The following is a 22517-nucleotide window of genomic DNA, read 5'->3' on the forward strand; positions in this document are numbered from 1 at the left end:
GCAGAAGCTACTTTCTTGCCACTTATAAGAACTATACCTTAGCTATATTTAGCAGGATAATTTTATTTGATGCTCTGGTGAGGTGGCCCAAGCAATTTCTTGAGCTGTTCCTCTCAGAACACCTTGCTTCTGAGAATACCAGGCTTTTCCCTACCACCATGGCAGCACAGACTGAAACGGTGGCGCACGTGCACAGTGTTTGTGTGCTCTCCCACTGCAGTCCTCCAGGTCTTGTACACAAAAACAAGTCACTTGGCCACAGTTTCACCCCAAAAATTGGAGATAATTTATTAAACATTATCACTGACTGAAAAAAGTCACTAATGTCTCTTATAATAAGTTAATGTTCTTAACAGAAAAACCCCAAGCCATAATTACTGCATTTGCTCAGACTTAATACATTTACTTTAACAGTAGGTTCCCCTTCACAGAAGGGAGCTTTCAACCACACCACAAGCCTCTGAATCTTCCCCCCTGCTCACCCAGACAAAATGAAACTCCTTGGATGGCAACTTCACAATCTAGCATCCCGCTTCTCTCCTCCACGGGTCCCAGCAAACATCCATCCACCTTCACCTTCACCGCCAGCAACAGCGAGCTGGTGGCAGACAACGCGCAAAGCTTTACAGCCGCAGCCCAGGGTGTTCTTCAGACACGGCTGTAGGGGCAGAGGTCTCAGCACAACTCCTCTCAAGCAGCTGATGAAGCAACCTGGGCAGCATAAGACTTCTCTAACCCACGCAGGGCTGCGTGGACACGGGCAGGGCAAATGTGGCGCCTTAACAGAGCGCTGAGGCTGCACACACGGACACAGCTCTCCCAGCGCCTCCTCTGAGGGTGGAATACCGAACTCTGCTCGCTCTGCTGACACTGCATTTATCGCTTCTCCTTCATCCCACGGTCTTTGTGATTCTGTTCTAAGGGCAGGACAACAGAAATGCAAGTCCTTGAACAGAATGAAACTGCTAAAAAAAAAAAGTGTCCAGGGGACAGCACAGGAATTTTGAGTGTCCTTCCCCACCGCCCTACACAGCGCTCACGTAGCCCTCCAACGAGCTTGGCTCCCCTGGGGCTCACTCAGACAATTCTTCCTTTAACATACAGAACACTTTTCGCTCACTGTGTTTCAGTTTCTAAATCATTAGTGCTTACGTGAAAGGACAAACAATTCTAGAAACTTTCTGTAGCCGAAGCACCCCCAATCCTGGACCCAGGAGTGCAGCCTCCAGGGAGGCTCCCCAGATACAGCAGGTTAAAGCCGCATGGCTCCTTCTCCTCGACTAAAGACTCCTTGCAGCCAAGGCGTATGAGAGCTCTGCAAGATCTCCAAGCAGGAGTCAGTGTCCTAAGCTATTCTATTCAGAATGTTTTGCGAGAAAGCTTCTTGGCTGTCTCCCTTTCATGCCTGCTCCCACACCCCCAGCCCTGCCATCAAGATGCACAAGTCAGCAAGCAAGATTCAGAATTAAAAAACCTGTGCGCTTGACCACACATACTCCCCGCTACCAGAAACACCTCTCCCTTCTCCACTCGGCAGCTGCAGCATTTCACGCCACTGAACACAGGTCCATCGCACACCTCGGGAGGCAGCTGCAGCCTTCGGCAAGGGGGGTGACAGACCCGTGCACACAGCAGCGCTCACGACACTATGGAAGCACACAGCTCTTTGGTCATTAACAGCAGTCAAAGCCACTGGCATCACATCACCAACCTGTAAAAATAAACTCTCAAGCCAGACAGCTGCCCAAACCTTGCAGAAGCTGGCCCAGCCCACCCATCCACAGGACCAGAGAGAGAAACCAACAAGCTGTTTTGTTACTCAGCAACCCCTGTCATCCTCCTGCTTCCTCTCTTCGTCCTCTTCTGTTTCTGTTTTAATCTGGGCCACCCCAAGCCGGTACAGAGCATCGCGAATTACCACCTCCCCAGGCTGGCAGCTCTGTACGATCTCCTGGATCTGCCGATTCACAATTTCCCTGCTTGTGAGGAAGTCCATGAGGCGGTTGTAGAGGTAATAGTGCGTGGCGTTCTCGAAGGTGATGGGCCTTTGGCGGATGTTGCTCGTTTTGCTGTCGTTGATAGCAGCGATGATGGCGCTGTAAGGCTCCAGCTCTCGGCACAGGGAGATGCAGTGATGCCGAGCCGTTGGATCTCGGTGGCTGTTCTGCTCCGAACCCGTGTGAACAATTCGGCGTGCAGACGACTTGGTGATTGGGTGCTGAAGAGAGTGCTCAGCCACAGTCATGTCTACGCTGTAGTGCTGGTCTAGCAGTTCAGGGCAGGACACATACTGAGAGAGACACACACACACACATCAGGTAGAACAAGAAGCAACTTCCCCACAGATAAGAACAAGACAAAACTAGCGTTTGGTTGAACTCCAACCAGCCCTATGACCCGGGACAGAGGGAGGGCTAACTGATTCAGGCTTCCCCTAAATGCCACAAAGGTGGTTCTGTACATTCCCTCCTCGCTCGTATGCATTCAGAGATAATCCCAAGGCGCTGGCAACCCTCTTCCTCTCCCATTTCTCAAGTAATAGCAGTAGTTCGAGAGAAGTGAGTTGCTGTGTCAAAATAACTGACGTGCTCCAGAGTTCATGATTTGAACTGTTACAATGCACTTCCAGCACAGCTCTTCCTATTAAGGAGCACGAACCTAATACAACGCTCCAAGCAACACGTAACGCTTTCCGTTATGCTCAGAAGCTATGCGCTGGCAAAGCTGTGAGTCAGGAGACACTTATCACGTCAAATTATCTTGAGGCACAATGCAGGTTACATATACTTTTTTCTTTTTCTTTTTTTTTAATTTAATTTTATTTTAAATCTCACTTGAAAAACTTTTCCATATTGGACTGGCATAGCAGAGTGCAAAGGTGGATATAACTAACCGTTGGAGGATCCATGGGGTCAGAGAAGCAGCCCTGGTTTTTCCCCCACATCTGGGAAGTCAGGCCAGGACAGCAGAGGTCTGCACACAGTGCCACTGAAGAGGCTATATCAACAACGTACACTGGAGGCCAGTGACGGGAGGAAACCAACAAGTCCACATGATCCCGGGCATTTTCTCCTCTTACTATGTACTTTGAGCCACATACAACCTGGAAAGAAAAGGATTAACACCAAATGGCACAATAAAACTGAAAACTTAGGGAAAAAAATGTAGTCTTAAAAAAATTAAGCTTCCTTTCAGGTATTCCAGACAATACAGTAACCAGACAGTTACTTTTTCTAAAGATATTCTGTTTCCTCCTCATACACATTCACTTTATCTTGTTCAGGAAGAGGTGATTTTCAACTCCACCTCAGCAGCAACATCAAAACCAGGCTTCAGATCACTAGTCGATCTTGAAATCTCCTGCAGGACTGCTCATACTCCAAGGCCCCGAGGCAATGTCTTTCATTCCCAAGGCTCAGAGAGGCCCACTCCATTGCTTCTATTCAATGAGGGAGTTCCACACTGGTAACTCAGATAATAGTGAATAGCAAGGTAAGAAAAAACATTGCTGACTCCAGCTTTCCTTACCTGATGTGGACACACTTTATAGATTTTCCCTCCTGTGTGATCAGCAGAGGCTTGTGTGATGCTTGTCCCATTCTGTACAAACTCATAGAGCGCCAGGAGGGAGTAGCAGAGCTGGTCCTAGAAAAGACGGGCCCCAGAGAAAATCTGTATGGACTCCTCCAGAGAGGGAGAAGGCTGCAGGCAAGGTCTCCCAAATCCTAATTTGCACTTCAGCCAGTAACGTCCCAATCCCACACTCAGCATCGTGAGGACGACAAGCAATTACACGATGCTGAGCCTGTGACAAGGTAATTACAGGCTTCCTTTCTTCTAGCCCACAAAGGTTCAATTTATTTCACCATGTGTAAGTTATCCTATAATCTGCAGGCACTCACTTCTAACCCACCCCTGCCCTTAGTGCAGTCAGATGAGAAGTTAATTATCTAGGATGGCAAGTGTGAATGAGGGAAAGACAGTGTAGAACAGCTCCACTCCTGTATGTGGGCAAACAAGCCATTACCTTTGTATCTGAAGCCTCCCAGGGGATGCCACACTGTGTCAGAAAGCTCTGCAGCTCTTCCTCGCTGTAAGAGCTTATCAGCTCAAGCCTGAAGTTTTCTTCCTGAAGGAGCCTCACCAAGGCACTCCCATTACCTGCAAAGGCAAGAAACAAGTCTCAGCGCTCATTCTCAGGAAGGGAAGTCACCAAAATAATTTCTTCTGAAGACTACAGAGGCTGAGACCGCACAACCAACTGCCAGCAAGAGAAAGCTGTGAATAGTCCTATTTCCAAAGCGCATCACAGCTCACACTTCTCTCAACCCTTTTGCTAGTGAGGTCACCAGACTGAGCCCAGCAGAGCTGCAGACTCCATGAGCACTTGTCCATCCTGTCGTTTGAAACCTTTAAATGACCGGTTGGACTGACGTGAGGATAAACAAGTGACAGAAGAGCGCAGAGAAATGTGACTGCAGCCTGCGGACGGGGCAGCTCCAGGCTCACCCCTCACATCTCCTCCCTGGTTCTTCCTCTGGAGCTCCACTGCCACGAAAGCCCATGTAGCCCTTCTGCAGCTCAACCCTCTAAAACAGCTGCAGCCCTGTCTGCAAAGCCAACTCATACACTTGTTAAGCTTGCAAAGCCAGTTTTCCTTCTTATACCTAACACCTAAACTGTTAAGGGAACCGGGTGCTAACTAAATTTAGCTCTCATACATCTGAACTTATTCATCTCATGGTTTCTTGTTACGTGCAGTCAGTGCCCTGGATATATTGAATGTTGACAACACTGGTCAGGACTAACACATCCATCGCCTAGTCTTTTTTCAAGTTCTATAAAAACTTATTCACCCTTTAATGAGATCATGATATTGAGATACTAAGCACTGCCTGCAGCTTTCACAGTCCAAATATCAGTCTAACATGAAACAAATACTGACTGGCATTCACGTTGTGCATGCATCCCTCTGCAATCAGGCCGTATCTCATTTGGGGTGCAGTGCTCTCATGTCCCCCACGTCTCAAATGCATCAGAGCACACCAGTGCATGCAAGCTTCACTGAACAGGCCAAAGCTCAAGCTGCTAAGTATCCTGAAAACAGCTGAACTCACCCCAGCATTCTTGCCTTCTCTCAGCAGACATAACTTTTAAAGAGTCATGCAATCTTCAATTCTCAACTCTAAACATCACCAAAAGTCTAAAATCACTGCCACGTAAAGCACTCCCTTGATAAGCACAACCTCAGCAGTTACCTGGCACTGGGTGTGCATCCAGGTTCTTGTCCTTCTCAGTATTGATCACCATCGCTCCCCTCATCAGTGGAGGGAAGAAAGGAGCAACAATAGAGGCATCAAACTTGGTGATAGGGATGCTAGAAGGAAAAGCCACCTGCTCAATCACCTCCGTCTCCATCGTGGACCAGAAGTCTTCCACATTCACTTCACTTGATGGCAAGAATTCTGGCCAAGTAAACTAGAAAGAGCAAGAAACACACTGATCAAATACAAATAACCGCAGATCACTTGACAGTTTTGTGTCAGCCTCATTCAAGGCATGAGGACTACCCAGGAGAGTGCTCAGCCCAAATATAACAAGAGGACTTCAGGCTCCTAGAGTTCTCCACAATCACTTTTCGTTGGGTGAGAGTCAAAACCATTTATTTGACATAAAAGCCAGACATGCTGCATACTACTAGTAGGCCTTTTTTCCCCATTAGAGGAGACCACCTCAAGGAAACTGCTGTTGGGGAAATAAAAAAGGAATGCCTTCGTGTCCAAGGAAGAAGGCCAAGTTCAGCAACTTTCATCCAAGGTCCCTACTGTCAGAGGCTGCTGGACAAAAGCTGTGGTCCAGGCACAGAGAATCTTGTTTTCCCCAAACCATACATCAACACCTCTAAGACGAAGTGCAGGCATCACCACTCCAGCCACATCCTCTTGCCAGGCATCAGCAGAAAACTGCTCGCAAAGGTCTCGTGTAATTATTGTGCATTACGAAGACCAGAGTCAGCAAAAGTCATTATGATCTGCTTTGAACATGAACAGGATGTGAAGTTTGTGAAAAGCCTACCTCTATATTTTTCAGTGCCAGGACATTTTCCACATTCCTCTGGGCTATTTCCACCTTGGGGGTTATGCCACAGATTCCACAGATCATATCATTGTAATCCCGGACTGTTAGGCATTCAAAGGCCCAGTAGCCATTGCACAGCAGTTCCTGGAGCTGAACCTGCTCATCAGGGCTCAGGCTTTTTTCTGAAAAGAGAACATGCCACTGTTACAACTTTCACTTCCTAAAGTCAGTGCAGAGGTAGTAGAACTCTCCTATGCAGAATAAAAACAAACCTGTCCTCCAGAGAACTGTTACAAAGAACTGGTCACAGAGGTATTGATGGGTTTAGGAGATGATTTAACAGAAACGTACCACACTAGAATAGGTGAGGTTTGCCTTTTTATAACCTAACAATCATCAGCAGGTTACAGTTTGCTGTAAGTGTTATGGTAAAAAAACAAGAAGGAAAACCCACCAGTTTGCTCCTGAACAGAGTCGAGAATATTGCCAACAGCCACTCTGGGATCCTCTCCAAGTTTAATGTGGTTTCGGATTGCAAACAGAAGATCCAGGCTCACTAGCAACTTGTTACCCACATTGAAAAGGCCTGCAGTTAAAACAAGACGGTTATTGTCTGTCAGGTTCCAGCTCTTCCTCACGAAGAAATATATTCCTTACTGATACACAACATACTCATACAAGCAAGGTTCAGAGGATAACGGAAACATTTGGATAGTGCTTCTGGGACTGCTCCCTCTGCATATTAGCAAGATTAGCTCCTTTCACAGACTTGCCTTTAAATTTAAAAAGCTACAAGGAACAGCAGCCAATCCATCTCCTCAGCTCCATGCTGCCTTGCAGCAGGCCCGCAGTGACTGTCACTCAAGTCTCACTAGTCAACACTGAGAAACAGCGCTCTGCAGAGATGTCTTTGACTGTGATCTCAGGGGTTGCCTTGCAGAACTCAACATTTATCACTTACACAGAGGAGACCTACACTGGTGAAGCAAGGCACAGTCTTCCTCATCAAAGCATTTATACATGTTTTTCCTCACAAATATAGATTTACTTGCAGAAGAAGCAGAAGAATAGCGCAAGTCAAAAACAATTCAATACACTGTGGAAGGGAATAGGCTTTTCTGTGCAAAGACAATGCCCTGATACAGTCCCAAGGCTTCTGAAGGGTTTATAAACTGTAGTCATGCTGTAAGTTGGTATGCTTCCATTTTTCCTACCTGTGTAAATATCCGTGAAGCTATGGAGGGCCAGACACTGCAGGTTCAAGCACACTTTGACCTGAGCTGTAACCACCTGTAATCTATTAGCTGTCAGCAGCCAGCACTCCTGAGGACCAGCAAGGGAACTGTAACAGACAACAAAAGATGACTCAGAGAGTCAAGACAACAGCTTTTTCAGTCCAGTCCTGCAGTAACTTAAAACGTTCTGGTTGAGATGAGTTCATTAGTATGTCAGTCTAAGCCAGTTCACATTATTTCACACCAGAAAAAAAAAAAAATGTTACATTTTAAAATGGATTCCCCTGGCAGAGTCAGGTCACTGCTCACATTCTTTTAACAGCACTACAGCATCTCTCCAGCTCCATACATTGGGCACGCAGTATTTGAGAGGTGGAGAAAAATCTACGGCCCCAGCTGCCCCAGGAGAAGCGTCAGCCCTGTTGCTGTGGGACAACAAATGGCGACCAGTAACACAATCTACCCAACAGCCTGTCCCTGCACACACAAAGATTCAGAAAGGCCTGCTCCTCTACAGTACAGCTGCCGAGGAGGAGGTTCAGAGAGGAAAATGCCAGTTGCGCCCTAGTGGCAGAAATATAGCTGTCCACCTGAGAAAATAGGAATCAAAGTCAAAGCTAGCTCCCTCCCGCTGGCAGGGGTTTAATTAGAGCCTACGCAGGCACATGTGAGAGTCCCACACACAGAGCATCACAAAGCAGCCCAGCACAGAAGCAAGGATTTACAATGCACAGGTTGGTAAGTCACAAGGTGAGGGACAGGGTGCAAGACAGCGCTGTTCTGCAAAAATTACTGAGTATAAAAAGTATCTCTGCTGGAAAAATGTCAGTTAGTACTAGCCTGACCAAAGCAAACATCTCTAATTGGTATCAAGAGAATCTTTTTTGTTGAAGAAAGAAACACAACAGTAAACTACCCAACATTTTGCTGTGGGAAACATTTCAACTCATGCTTTCAGCAACAGGAGGGTGTTTGGCAGACTCATTGAGGAGATATCCTATGGGCTTTTATACAAATCTAGTTAAGGTAATCTAGCCTATACACTGGTAGTTTCTGAAAGTCCTTTAGGTTTCAATTTGGATATTTGTTCCAAAAAAGGATTCACTCAAGCCCACGCTAAGCCATGAAAAGAAGGAAAACATCATAAGCAAAAAGATCCACACAGGAAATATTCAGATCAGGAAGAGAGAGAAAAGGGAAATCACATAATGCACATCTATAATCCCACAAGTTTGCCTCTGTCAGCCTCAAAACATCAGAATGGAAAACAAAGAAGGGATGACTAATGAAAAGACTCTCTTGCAAGACAAAAAAGTTACATCTAGACTTAGCAGTCACTCTTTGATCAAGCCCTCCTGCTGTACGGAAATGTTAACTATGACAAACTACACTGCACAGGAGAAACAGAAACAGCTTATTGCTAACCAGCTAAACCCTTTCCATACACATGTAGCTTATGCAGCGTCATTTCCACCAGCTTCAGCACCAGGGCCTAAAGCAAATATTATTTCAGGCATGCTTGTAACATAGAATATCAGCACGAGGTTGAAAGAGTCACAAGTCTAAAACAGAATCTTACTTCTGTCCCCCTTTGAACAATGGGCTGTTACAGAGGAGGCACTGCGCAGATGGAGACTCATAGTAGTTTGACCAGGAGGTCTGCTCTATGGTGACTGTCTCCTCACTCACGTTGGACAGGATGAGCCGCGAACTGTTGAGTTCATGGATGAGCGTGAAGACCTCGGCCAGTTCCGATTCATTCTCTGGGATCTGCATTACCTTGCGCAGCAACTGCAGGGTGGATTGACGCTGGATTTCCTTCTGGGATGGGGTTAGGGGCTCGCTGGTGTTCAGCACATCGGACTGACCTGGACTGGCCTCCTACAACGCAAGTCAAACACTCACATATTCAACTAGGCAAGCATGGGGATGAAACATTAAGAAGCCCAAAGAAGTCATAAAAGGCAGCAGAAACACAGTAACCTCTGTACCCAGTAGACTTGACTTCTCCACTGCTCAATCATTGACCCCAGACAGTTGCTTCAAGCCTAAGTTACTTCACCAAAAATACTTTATTTACAGCCCAGCCTTTCAGGAACTCCTATAATACTAGGATTGCTAGACCATCATACATTTGCCACTGAACTGGAGTGTTAGCGCAGAGATGGAGGATCAAGAGGGTGAGGACAACCACCAACAGGTACAGAAACACTTCAATAATCCTGGCAATCGTCACTGCCTTTCTCCCTAGGTTATCAAACACATTCTCCCGTACAACGTGCTCAGACAGCCACGGCAGTCTGCACGCCTCTCTGGAAGCTAGAGGAGACAAGTGCTAAACGAGAACTAGGGACCCCAATGTATGAATACACTAATCAATCACAATTGATCAACTATAGTCCTTAGACATACACCCCACAACACACATATGCTATCAAGACAAAATGTACAAGCACGGGAGAATGAAACTCTAGGAGGCTCAGAAGAACAGCAAGAACGCAAACAGGCTAATCTGTTTAATCACTTAAACTCTTCTGCCAACATTTCAACCTGTTTTTCTGTCTAGTCTAGCAAGGAGATAAATGATCAGTCCAAAAGCGCAGAGACGACAATGAACTGTGTGATAGGAATGTTAAACAGATCTATAACCAGAAAATAATAAACTAAATGAGGAAGAGACAAGCCGCATGCCTCTCAAAATGCAAGCTGAGCTAAGCACACTGCTGTTCCTTACACAGCTGCTTATGTGTGAGTTTCACACAGGCCATTTCAGTTTGTTTGTATTTTTTTTAAAAACACTACACAAAGTTATGTTCTTCAAAATAAAAAAGGCAAGTGGAAGAGTCATATTACCACACAGACTAAAATGTAGTCTGTCTATATGCTGAGTGGGCATTTCAGCTAAGAACAGGACAGCTCCTTTTTTTATTTAAAAAAATTCTCTATGAGAAAAGCTAACCTTTGAAACTTCAAATGCAAAAAAATCCACAAACAAACAAAAACGAGAATTCATTATTTACATTCATGTAGAACAGCAGACAACTGAAAAACATCTTTTTACAACAGAAAAAAATACTACATCCAGAAATAAAGTCAGGCTGGAAGTAAAGTTGCACTACAAACCCCTAAAAATAGGAAGCTCTAATACAAGATGCACTAACCCAACTGGCATTAGCCACAAACTGGTCACAAAGCAGAGCATACTTGGGAGTTTCTTGATGAAGTCTGAAGTTCAACAAAGCCAACAGAACAAGTGTGACTTTAGGGGTGGGGGTGATTTCCCCAGCATGTACCGACACATCGTAAGCGTTTTTAAGCTACAGAGACATCCAGTGGTAGAACTGAGCGCACTCAGTCTCATTCTCAGCCCGAAGCACCACTGTTGCAGAAGCTGGACACTACAAACATTGTCACAAGTATTTTCAATAGGACATTATTCTGTTAGAAAACCTTACCGTAATGAAAAAAAATTAACATGTTCCCACAGGCACTTGCAAACTAAGGTACTTCCCTGCCCACCCCACAATAGCCATTTGATGAAACAAACTATTCTGAACCTTACCAGGGATTTTGCTGTTTTCTCAGCCCTGTCTTTGGCAAGATTGTATCCGCAGCTTGGACAGACTCGTGGCTTGTGCCTGTTTGTATACACGTAACTACAAGAGGGGTTCTTGCATTTCCCTCTGCCACGTGATGTGGCCAATCCCAGATCCTAAATGACACAAAAAAAGATGTTTGCTGACCTTGACTTTTAGGTGCTAACAAGATTCTAAAAAAGCCTGTTTGAACATCATATGCATTTTCACCACTTCATAACACCTCATTTAAAGGTCAAATAGCAGGCCCTGTCACTCTGCACAGAATATTTTAACTGGCACTCAAACATTTTGGCATCAGTTCCAGAGACCACAAACACTCACACATTAAGCTAATTCAGAAACCACTGATCCTCCCTGCTGAACTCAAGGAAGGGATGGGGATTATGCTAGGACATGAAGAAAAATCCAGTTCTTAACAAGGTCCCAAACATGACTGCAACAGAGTACAGTCACCCTGGATTAGGTCAACAGATGACGTAGAAAGTACAGATTGTCTCACATCTTAATGTATGAGATACATTTCTGCAAATCAGTAAAACAAAAATCACAGAACAGTCTCTTCCCAGAGATGACACTCCCCACAGCATAAGTCAGACCATCTGAAAAATTCTCACCAAAGTTACGGTGCAGCTGTACTTGTAGGAAGGGAATATGTCTGGTTTGACCTCCACCACTTTAACCTGAGACGCCCTGCTGGTCAAAGCACTGTGGAGCTAAAGATTGAAAGCAGAAAAAACACCACCCATAAGACACCTACTACTGAATACATACATCTATCTATTAGCATTTTTTACCCCCAGGAAATCAATTAACGTTCATTTAACATCAGAGGACTACAAGACACTGTTTTACATACTAAAGCATTACAATTCAAACAGAAGTATTCCAGCACCTTGGCATACTCTGTCATATTTCACAGGTGAAAGACTCAGTATCGCATGTCAGATTATCAAAGCACTGGCAGATCCTCAAAACATGTTCTGGAAGTAGCTGGGAGGTTCTCAAAGCAGCCAACAGAAGGATTGTCCAACAGCATCTCTCAGTTCAGTTCCTACACCCAGCCATCTAGCATTCGTGCCGATTCCGAGCTATCTCATAAGAACTGTCAGTCACAGATCTCATCATCATAAGGCTGCTACATTTTTATGTTCTATTTCTCACCACTCAAGTCATATCCCTCATCTGGGGAAAAAAAAAACCCACAGGATAACAATATGCATTTGAAGAACAAACCACACTTACCTTTTCCTCCTCCGCACTTGGTGGCTGCAGAATCGACTGGCCCAATTGTTTCAGCGTACTGGGCTTCAAGCCTGATGTTCTCACAGGGGAATGCTTGTCTTGAAGGAGGAAAAGGATGCAGCAGGTTAGACATGGGTTAGACAACAGGTCCTGTTTCATTCTGACGTCTTTGCTAAATGCCACCATAGTCACGTGAGATTTTTCCTCTGAACCTGAAATGACTCAAGCAGGTGCTTCATGGCCCATTTACCTGCACTCCCAGTTAGAGACAGAGAGAGTATTTTTTCCTAGGGTAGGTCACTATCTCCCTTCAGACATAAATTATTATTTGACAGAGACCACTTCAGCGTGGTGAGGAAAGACAACCACTCCCAAAGCATACCAGAGAATACTGCTTTTACCGGTATTCGCAAAGGCCTGTCTGTTGCTAGGCTGCTCGGTGCTGGCTTCTCTCCCCACAGTGGCCGGTGCGGGCAGAATGGCTCGCATGGGTCTTGCTGCAGCCAGCAAGGAGGGCTTAGGTCTTGGTTTATTCTTTACATCTTGTCCTTTGTGTGTAGCAGCTGGAGCATCAATTCTGAAAGACAAGAGCTACAACTGGAAAAAATTCCGTGGTTTCCCCCTCAACTTTAATTTTCTTCTCTTCCCTGAACTGTGCTTTATTAGCAAAATAATCACAGCTATTTCAGCAGCAAGGAGAAATAGTGCTAAGGGTACATCTGCCCTGTGACTACAATTTAATTGTCACTTTAAAAAAAAATTTGCTCTAATGGACAAAACAATCTCAAAGGAATAATCCTGAACTGGCAGAAAACAGACAGTAAACAGAACAGGGCTTAGAGGAAGTACTGCCAACAGCCTTCAATTTCTTGGATTTGTCTCATCAGTGCACAACAGACATCATACACTCCCATAACATATGGAAAACTGACTCACCCCGTTGGCTTCTTTGCAGAGGCATTTGGACTCGGCACCTCAGAAGACGGCGGCATCCCCAGCCCTACACTATCTTTTTCTGCCTGCTCCAAAGAAGAGTCTCCTTGCCGTTGGCTCTCTTGACCCAGCATCACTCCAACAGCACTCCCTCTGTCTTCAGCAAGCACACTGTTCGCAAGAATGTGAGCCTCAGAGATGATCACTTCCTTCCACTCTGTCTCCTGCATTTGCCCTCCAACAGGCACAGCATTCAGCAGCTGGCTGACAGCTTCAGAGCTTTCCAAGACAGACTTGGAGGTACTCTCGCTAACAGCTGCCGGTTCTGTGAATACTGACTGTTGACCTCTTTTAGCTGCCGGAGTTTTAAGAGAAGTGCCTGAATTTGGCTCAGATTTGCTTTTTGGTTGCTTTTCCTGGAAACAAAGAGATAGTCTCATTTCAGAGCTTTAGGCTTTCACAGATAAGTAAGTTCCCTTCACATATGCCAGGTTTGCCGTGGCCTATTCAATGCTGGATCAAAACAGCAAAATCCTAAGTGTTTAAGCAGTAAATTGTACGAGAGCAGAAAGCCATCATCTCCTATAACAGCAAAGCCCCTGTTAACATTTTATCTAGCCTCCTAGCCCTTCATGTGTTATTTTTAGACACTGTTTACTTTGAAGAATCAGTCTTTCTTAAACTCCCTCAAATACCACCATTAGCATCAACATCACAAACTCACCCACCACCCTCTGTAACAAGGACCCACCTCCTACGCTCCCCTTTCACGGCTTCAGCTCTCTGACGCTGTCTGTTCTTCCATATTATTGAGGAACCAAAGGGATAGAGAACTTTTATCTTTTGGATACGTGCATTCAGAAAAGCATGCATTTGAGCAAGTCAGGAAACAGATGATTACTCAGGAAGGTTTTTTAACTTTGAGAAAAATGTTTCCTTCAAGACTAAGGCTACAGAAGCCATGTATTATGGTTAACGAAGGTACAATGGAACACTGAATCTGTGATATGCAAAAAGATATCAGAAATGGAATCAAGAGTTTCTGGCACGATAAACACAGTTCTAAGCTCTCTACAGAGTTCATACTCAGAAGGATAATCTAGGTTTTCAAAAACTGACATCTTCTAACCAAGTACCTTTTCTTTCTAAGGAACAGGAAGGTAGGTATATATTTAGTTTCGTTTCTACTGATGTTATTACCAGTTAAAAAAACCTGCTGGTGCATGTTTTTCCCAAGGCACGACACCATAAAAATAAGTTAAACTGTTTATGCAAGTGTAGTCCCAGAAGAGCAGAATAAAACGGAAAGCCAGAAAGAAAACTCCAAGACCTTTCAGTTCTAATCAATGTAGGATTTAGCAGGAACAGGCATGCCATATTCAGGCAGAAACACTTTTTTGCAGTTAGCCACCTACCTACTTCAACAGGTTTACAGAACAAAAGCTAAGAAGCCATCATCCCTATTTGTATCCTACCACATAGGAAGCCCAGCCATCAGCTCCGACATTACAGTTTGTAAGCTGCCTAAAAAAGTTCTTGCCCGTAAATGCTTAATGGATCTATACACAAAACAAAGCAGGTTCAGAACAAACCCACATAAAGCCACTCCCTGTCAATGCAAATTTTCACACTGAGAACATCCTTTAGCTTGTGCCTGAGGAGCCTTGTTTCAGACAGAAATTTAATGAATGCACACCTCTTCAGAGCTGACTAATTACCATGACATGGCCAAGGTTTAAGGAGCAAGTGGTTTTTGCTGTATACAGCTAGTAGAGATGCCAATAACTTAAGCAGAGTAGGTATGGTGTGGAGAAAGCCTTTTCTACTCAAGCTTCACAACTCCACCAACACCTGGGAATTTCCTTCCAGCCAACGGTCAAAACATCATGAATGATCAGACACACAGCCATGAGTCAACAATACCCAACAGCACTTCAGCTTCCACTAGATCAACTTTATTAGCTAGCTCCCAAAGGATCACATACCTACTACAGTTGAGATAAATTACCACAAAAAAATGGTTCAACCAAATCCCTGAGCTCAGCTAGGGCTGTAGCAGGAAGAACAGGCAATGCCTTCCAGTCACAGGCACCAGAATGCAGGCAGAGGGCCAGAAGAACGTATGTCCTCTCAATGAGAGTTACCAAACACAGCCTCATCTATTCTGACACCATTACAAGTGGCATCTTTACCCAAGGTGTGGTGATTTCAGATCTGTCTCACCTTGGCCAAGTGTCCTCTGCAATGGTGACTTGCTCCAGCACAAGCAATGGAACACAAGTGCAGGGATCAATTCTGGCATACCTGACCTCCTGTGCTAGACCTACAGGTCTAGAAACATCACAGGCATTCACAAAACCAGCACTTTTTGTCTGAAAATCCAGGAAGGAAAGGCATATTTACCTTTGGGATCCATTTCCCTCCCAGGAAGTTCCCACATGTCGGGCATTTTGGTGGCTTATGCCTGGTGACGTAAGTGAAGGAACAGCCAGGATTGGTGCAATTTCCGTGTCCCCTGCGAGTGTAGGTGGTTGTCTGAAACGAGAGTTGTCAAGAGTTTCTCTACAGAGCTGAAAAACACAAAGCTGTGCTCATCGCTCCCTTTTTCCTCGTAAGCACTTTACAAACATTATTCAGCAAATCACCAGCCCTCCACTCTTATTCCTTATATGATCAACCACCACACAGCTGGATCAGAGTGAGTCAGCACCATAACTACTTGAGTCTAAATGTTCAGTCTATACAAGAGCCTTCAGTATTACCAGAATTTAGATCAAATTGCAGAGCAGAGATGAACAATGCATACAACCTACTGGAGAAGCTCACCTTGCATTTACAGTGATGTAACAGTTCACTTGTGAATAAGAAAAACCCATAATAAGATGGTATAAAAATGATTCGAACAGCAGTCCACAGTGAGGCAAGATGTGATTAACAGACTTACGTCAACAGGGTGACGAGACTTGAGGACAAGCACTCATGATGCAGAGGCAGTTTTCATCAGTAATTTGTTGTTGTATGCAGTGGTCAAGTACTCCCCGGTGCTTTAATGTAACTTGCTATACCCTACTGTAGCACCAGCAGCACCACTAGGTGCTGTTTATAAAAGCAACTAAAGCAGAACCTGTCATCTTTGCCAGGACAAGTGCATTAACACATTGAGTTTTTGTCAGCACAGCACTTCTCAATATTCTGTACCCAACACTCCCGAGGGAGCTGTTGTGCCATAAGTCCCTAACTAGGTATGTTTTTTTCTAGAAATGCAAGTGCTGCTGTTAGTTGTCTCAAGACACGAGACAATTTAAGCTAGACACTTCTCCTCAGGAACAAAAACCTGAGGTATTTCCATTCGCCCTAAGGCACCTGAAAGAATATCATGCTATGCACCACTATAAATATCCGCAGTGTTCCACCAGCTGGAAGCATAGAGGACCTGGAAAATGGGATTTGATGCTAGCTTATACAACACTAGGAGCTGCAGTACTGACTGTACAATGAAGTCCTACAATGGCTACAGAAATACAGGTGGCTGGAGTGGTCAGATTAGGGAAATAAAACTGTTCTTCCTCATGCAACGGGCCGCACCACCTTTTACATGGGTTCTCAAAACCTTAGGTCACTGCTCCTCTCCTGTCATGCGGCCAAAGCAACAGCCATCCACAAGACTGGGGAGCTCACATGTTCCTGTCACAAGAGCAGATTCTTGCCCTTAAAGGGATGGACACTGACACTTTATGAAGACAAATATGCATCCAAGTAGAGGACATAGATGGCTACACAGACCCTGAAAAGGGCAAGACAGAAACTGCTGTTGGCCAGATACGGTGCGATAGCATTATCTACTCCATCTGTTTCCAAGAACTCCTTGAGGAAGAAGGCAGCAGAAACAGGCCCGTATAAGACACCCTAGGAAGTCAGAGACCCCCATCAGTATACACAAGGCATAAAACCAGAGACAAGAAATATATCAACTGACACAAGGACTCCAAACTGGATTATCCTCAAGAACTGGACCACAATCAAACCCTTCCTACTCTAACATCTTTAAGACAAACCTATGGTAATATATCCATACCTTAAATCCATACATATCCATATAAGACTCTGAATTTCTTACCAATTTAATTGATGCTGGATTCTCCACAACAGAATGAGCTGGCAAAGGTAACATAATGAACTGTGTAGCAGGTGTGGAGGAGCTACTCTCTTCAGTATCCTAAAATGAAGCCAAAGGGAAAATACATGCAGAAAACAAAAGACACAGTGACCTGTGTCCCACCCTCTCACGAACGCTACCATTGAATATATGTCTTAAGGACTAATGAGACCAGAGAGCAGGAAAGAAGAGCGATCGTTTCAAAAGCAATGGCGTTACCAGGTCTGCTCTGGAAATTACCAAACTCTTCACAGCTTGAAACTGAAAACAGCAGATCCAGTTCTTCACAGAATAAGGTTTTCTATAACCAATCCCTAACACCTCAACTTATAAGGACTCCCTTCTACCTCTCTGCAACCAAGAAAACAGCTATCAGGAGCACAGAGTTAACATTTTTTCTCTCCAAAATCTTGTAGTCCAACTGTGGAACCCACCCCAAATACTGTTGTAAGAAATAATTTAAAAAACCTCAAGCAGTCATCTTAAGACACAAGTGATATCAGCATACGGCAGAGTCAATCTGCAAGCAGAGACGCTGCCATCACCGAGTTACAAAAGCTGCCATTTCCCTCACCACTGAGCGTAAGCACGCTGGGCGATACAGGATCTCCTGCAGCCACCAAGGACCTCAAGTAAAATGTGTTAAAACAGCACTCGGACGTTCAGGTGATAGGCTGACAGGAGGCTGAGTGTCACTAGAACAACTTACCTTCCCAGTCACCACCGTCACCACAGACACACCATCGGAAACCTGAGGACGGGCCACAGCGATGCTCCCGTTCGAAATGTCTGTGGAGCTGCTAACTAGAGTCTCTTCAATAACTACCCGAGCTGTCTGATACGGTTGCCCTTCTATTTCCAAAGAAGCCTCATCCAAGAGGATATCTCCAGCCACTTTCTCTGTCACAGGCCCAACATAGTGAGAGAGAACTTCTGATGCAACCACTTCTTCCACAGCATCTGGCTGACCAAAGGAAGCAGTCTCTTCTGCCAGTCCTTCGATGGCAATGCACTGCTCAGAAATGCCAACGTGGCTTGAGTCCACAGAAAGGACGTTTTGCACAGCATCGCAGGAGACATTTGTGACATTGGTGGAAGCCGTTAACCCTTCGGAAGCTGCCTGACCCTGTGTCACACACAGTTCCAGCGACTGCCTGCTCCTGTCCTCTTGAAGAGTGGTTTTGGGAATAATTATATAATCTGAGCGAGGAAGAATCTTACGGAAACCTGGAATGTCTGGAACTACTGCAGTTCGAGAGGACACCTTGGAGTTCTGTTGGCAAAAACAGAGTATGGAATAAATGAATACGAGAAAAGGAAGAGATTCAGTTCTCAATCCTGCTATTTCAGTGCCTACAGTTCAAATGGTTTCCTGAGGTAGTTTGCTGGGAATTTCTCCACATGACAGAGCCTGCAGAAACCTCTCAGCCCTGGTTTTATCATCCACTTTACCATCAATCACCCTGATGACATGACACAAAAGTAACTACTATCCCTGTCAGCCAGTACGAGACGTATCCGCCTTGAATTTCAAAACATTATCCTCTGACTGAACAGAAGGCAAAAGCAAGAGGCAGTGGCCTCACGCGCTGCTTCGTTACAGGCTGTCCTAACCAGAAATACAAACTGGAATCTGCAGTTAAGTGACTCTCCCACACACAGTGCTGCGTAAGCAGTTAAGCACCTCTCTCTTCACACAAAAAGAGCTAAAAGAAAGATGACTTACCGGGTCCAGTCCCTCTTTCTCTAGCTTGGCTTTCTCCAAGTAATAGCTTTTTTCAGCCACACTGAGCAACCTCCAGCTCTCACTGATCTTTTTGTTGATTTCAGATTGAGGGAGGTGGGGGAGCTCTTGTTGTACTTTCAAGTAAATGTCATAATAGTAGAGGAGGTAAGCAGATCTGAAACGCAACCAGAGACTGAAACCTTAACGTCATTCTACGTAAATTTCTTTGGAAAAAGAAATCCACCAGGTTTACGTTTGTCTCAAGGTCAAATGACAAGCACACTAAATTCGATTCTACTTGTAAATGCATTTTTTAGCCAAATGAGAACTAAGGTTCTGAGGAGAACCTCTGAAGTAAGGAGAAAGAGCCTAAGGCAAATTACTCTGGAGTACACAAACTTTAGATCGAGCAACGGTAGCACCCATAAAGGCAAGGATGTCAGAGCGGGCCCAAAGTGTCAAGCTAATTTTTTATATATGCAGTTTTACACTATGAAGTGTTCCAAGCGCACTGCAAAGTTCACTTTTATCAGAAACAAGGAAAACTGCTCCCATACCCTACACAGGTGTTAAAGGAAGACAGAAAGAACTTACCTAGGCTTTTTGGCTTTTTCTCCATGATCGCCAGTACTTTTATATTTCTTCTTCTTCTTAGATGGCACTGGTGATGCATAAGTGTAAGTGCCCTCTATTTCCTCCATTACCACAGTTACTTCAGTGCCATCATAGGGAGCCTCCATTGCTAAAAATACATATTTTACGTTATGCACTTGCCAAGTTAGACAACATTCCTCCAACAAAGACTGCTCTTAATCACCTTTGCAAACCGACAGCATCACTGGCATGTAAGATTGACTTCAATTAACCAAGATAACTACATGGTAGCTATTTATCTATTTTTAGACAAAAACATCTTTATTACTATGACCTCAATGCCATCGGTTCAGTGCAGACACACCGCACCTGCACCTAAAGGCTGCTATTTCCCAGGAACCTCTCAGATAAGTTTGGTGATCTAGGAGCCTTACGCCCAGCAAGCAGCTGTCCAGGGACAAGAGATCACGGCCGTGCTCACAAAAGCGAGGCCGAAGGCTGAATGAGCGCGGAAGCCTCATAATCCTCTTACCCACCAGGAGATCTCCGGGCCTCCTCGCTTACCACCGATGACAGCTCCGGCCTCCGCAGCGCCGGGAGGCAGAGAGGACACAGGAGATAAAGGGCAACGCTACCCGGGCTCAGGTGCAGCCCACCCGAGACCCGCCCCACGCAGTCGCTAATCTCGGCAAGCCAAAGCCCGTTAAACCGGGGCCCGGTCTCCCCCACAGCGCCCGAGGCGAGGGGACGCGGCGGGGCCCCCTTCGGCCCTAGTGAACCTTCCCCCCGGACCCCCCTCCCCGAGGAAAGGCCCTGGCGCCTCGGCCACTCACCGGGCAGCACCGGCGACGAGCGGTCGGAGAGGCAGCGAGCTGCGGTCACGTCCCAGCCGGGGCGCAGCGGCGCGGTGGAGGCAGCGGCGGAGCTACGGGCCAGCCGCATAGAGAAGAGCGGGCGGACGGGCGAGGCGGGGCGGGCCGCTCCGGCATGCTGGGCCGGCTGCCAGGCCGGGCCCGGGCCGCGGGTCGGGGCGGAGCGGGAGAGCACCGGACCCCTCGCCTCGGCAGCCACCCGCCGCCGCCGGAAGTGCTGGCGGCAACTGCATCCGGGTCGCGGCGTGAGGGCCGGCGGGGGCGGGGCCACGCCGGAGGGAAGGGCGGGGCCGGGCGCCGGGGCGGGACGGTGGCCGGCGGGGCTCAGTCTTCCCGCGTGTGCGCGGCGTCCCCTGGCGTTGTGGCGGGCTCCTGTTCCCGCCGATTCTCCTCAGGGCGGCGCGGGGAGGCGGGAGCTGGTGACGCGGGAGCGCCGCGCAATTAGAGCGCAATTAGCACAGGGCCCAGGCCGCTGGAAGCCGGCGCGGGCGCTGCAGGAGCAGCGCCGTATGCTTGCGTTTCTCAGTGGCGCTAGGCAGAGTTCATAGAATCACAGAAGCACAGAATCGTTATGGTTGGAAAAGACCCTTAAGATCATCGAGTCCAACCACTCACCCAGCACTGCCAAACCCACCACTAAACCATGTCCCTAAGCACCACGGCTTTTAAATACCTCCAGGGATGGGGACTCAACCCCTTCCCCAGGCAGCCTGGGCCAGGGCCTGACGGCCCTTTCGGTGAAGAAGTTTTCCCTAATATCCAACCTAAACCTGCCCTGGCGCAGCTTGAGGCCATTTCCTCTCGTCCCATCACTGGGGAGAAGAGACCGACCCCCACCTCGCTACAGCCCCCTGTCAGGTATTTGCCCGTTCTTCAGGTGGGTGCTCTGTTCGCTGGCACTGTTGTCAAAGGGAAATACCAGATAAAAGGACACCCAAAATTCAGATCCAGCTGAAAATCCAAGGAAGCTCAGCACCCCTCGACTGAGGCGGGGGCGGTTCCACAGCCAGCCGGCTGTGCGGCCAGCGCTGGGATGCCTCCAGAGATCTCCCTGTCACGAAACGCGGTATCGACCCAGGTGGAATAGCCGCTGCAAATATTCACGGGATCTTTGGGTCCCAGCATCTGTTTACCAACGTTTTTCACTCAGTTCTGAAGAATGAAAGTTTCCACGCATGACAAAGTTATTGTTTTCACACCTTATAGGGCTCTCAACCCGTAACCCTCTTCCGTTGAACCTTTTGGAAAGCACAATATTGTGTAGCTATTGCTTTAACACGTTTTACAAATTACACATTTTGGCTTTTTTTCTTTTTTCCTATTCATGTCTATTTCTGTGTTTTACATCATGACTTCTAACTTTAGAGAAATGTAAACCACATCTATCTCGTGTCTTCTCAGATCTCGGAGGAGCAGAATAAGGGCTCCTCTTGCCTAGTAAGTCATTAATAAAACCCACAAAGCAGTGATATGACAGCCAGTATTAGCTCTGCAACCAGTTATTTATTCTGAAGCCCTGCAGCCGTTTATGTGCTCTGCTAGTGTTTATGTGCAATAATTGGTGGCAAACTGTCTGTTCTACGTCAAACGCTGCGCGGCTTCGTCCAACCCGTGTACTTTTCCGAAGCTCCGTACTTTTATCCGGATCAATATATAACTGCTAGAACTTTGTTGGAATTATTACCTAGCCAAAAATTTTGGGGAAAAAAGGCTGATTGGCTTCACAGGACTAATGAACAACTGAAAAAACAATTTAAGAGACAAAATCTTAAAGGAAAGCAGCCATGTTTCCCTTGTCGGTCACGGAGGAGTTTCTCACGGCATGCATACTATCGATGGCATTAGAAGCTCAAACTCGTCCCTAAACTGGGCATTTTCACTCTTCCATGGACATACGGCTTTATGTCAGAAAAATGGTATTAACAGCATGTAAATTATTTTAACTGTGCCGTAACAGTATTTTGAGGAACAGGGGAAGCTGCTGTGTAGCGGTGTCTATTGTAAGGCCGAGGAGGGTTACAGAGGAGTACCTGCTGTGTCAGGAGGGGAAAGGCGCTCTCCCCCCAGGACACTTTATACACC

The 22517-nt window shown here is 46.2% G+C and overlaps 1 protein-coding gene across 3 annotated transcripts; it reads right to left on the reverse strand.

Moving 5' to 3' along the window:
- Positions 1 to 244: 244 nt before the first annotated feature.
- Positions 245 to 20649, reverse strand: HMGXB3 (HMG-box containing 3). Of its 3 annotated transcripts, XM_087754056.1 has the most exons (20): positions 20397 to 20649; positions 19564 to 19711; positions 18970 to 19144; positions 17953 to 18516; positions 17205 to 17303; positions 15491 to 15622; positions 13091 to 13503; positions 12556 to 12731; positions 12155 to 12252; positions 11527 to 11625; positions 10876 to 11025; positions 8893 to 9194; positions 7293 to 7420; positions 6533 to 6664; positions 6076 to 6260; positions 5259 to 5478; positions 4028 to 4161; positions 3529 to 3645; positions 2894 to 3103; positions 245 to 2290 (listed from the first exon to the last, which is right to left on the reverse strand). In XM_087754056.1, exons 1-20 carry the CDS (start codon positions 20503 to 20505, stop codon positions 1820 to 1822), a joined length of 4062 nt encoding a protein of 1353 aa, XP_087610182.1. In that variant the 5' UTR covers positions 20506 to 20649; the 3' UTR covers positions 245 to 1819. The 3 variants fall into 3 exon arrangements, with proteins under 3 accessions (XP_087610182.1, XP_087610183.1, XP_087610184.1); XM_087754057.1 differs by lacking the exon at positions 17205 to 17303; XM_087754058.1 differs by lacking the exon at positions 10876 to 11025.
- Between the last annotated feature and the right edge of the window lie 1868 nt (positions 20650 to 22517).

Source organism: Nipponia nippon, unplaced genomic scaffold (genome assembly GCF_047370975.1).
Source record: "Nipponia nippon isolate SJK-2023a ecotype South Korea unplaced genomic scaffold, ASM4737097v1 scaffold_17, whole genome shotgun sequence".
NCBI classification, from domain to species: Eukaryota; Metazoa; Chordata; class Aves; order Pelecaniformes; family Threskiornithidae; genus Nipponia; species Nipponia nippon.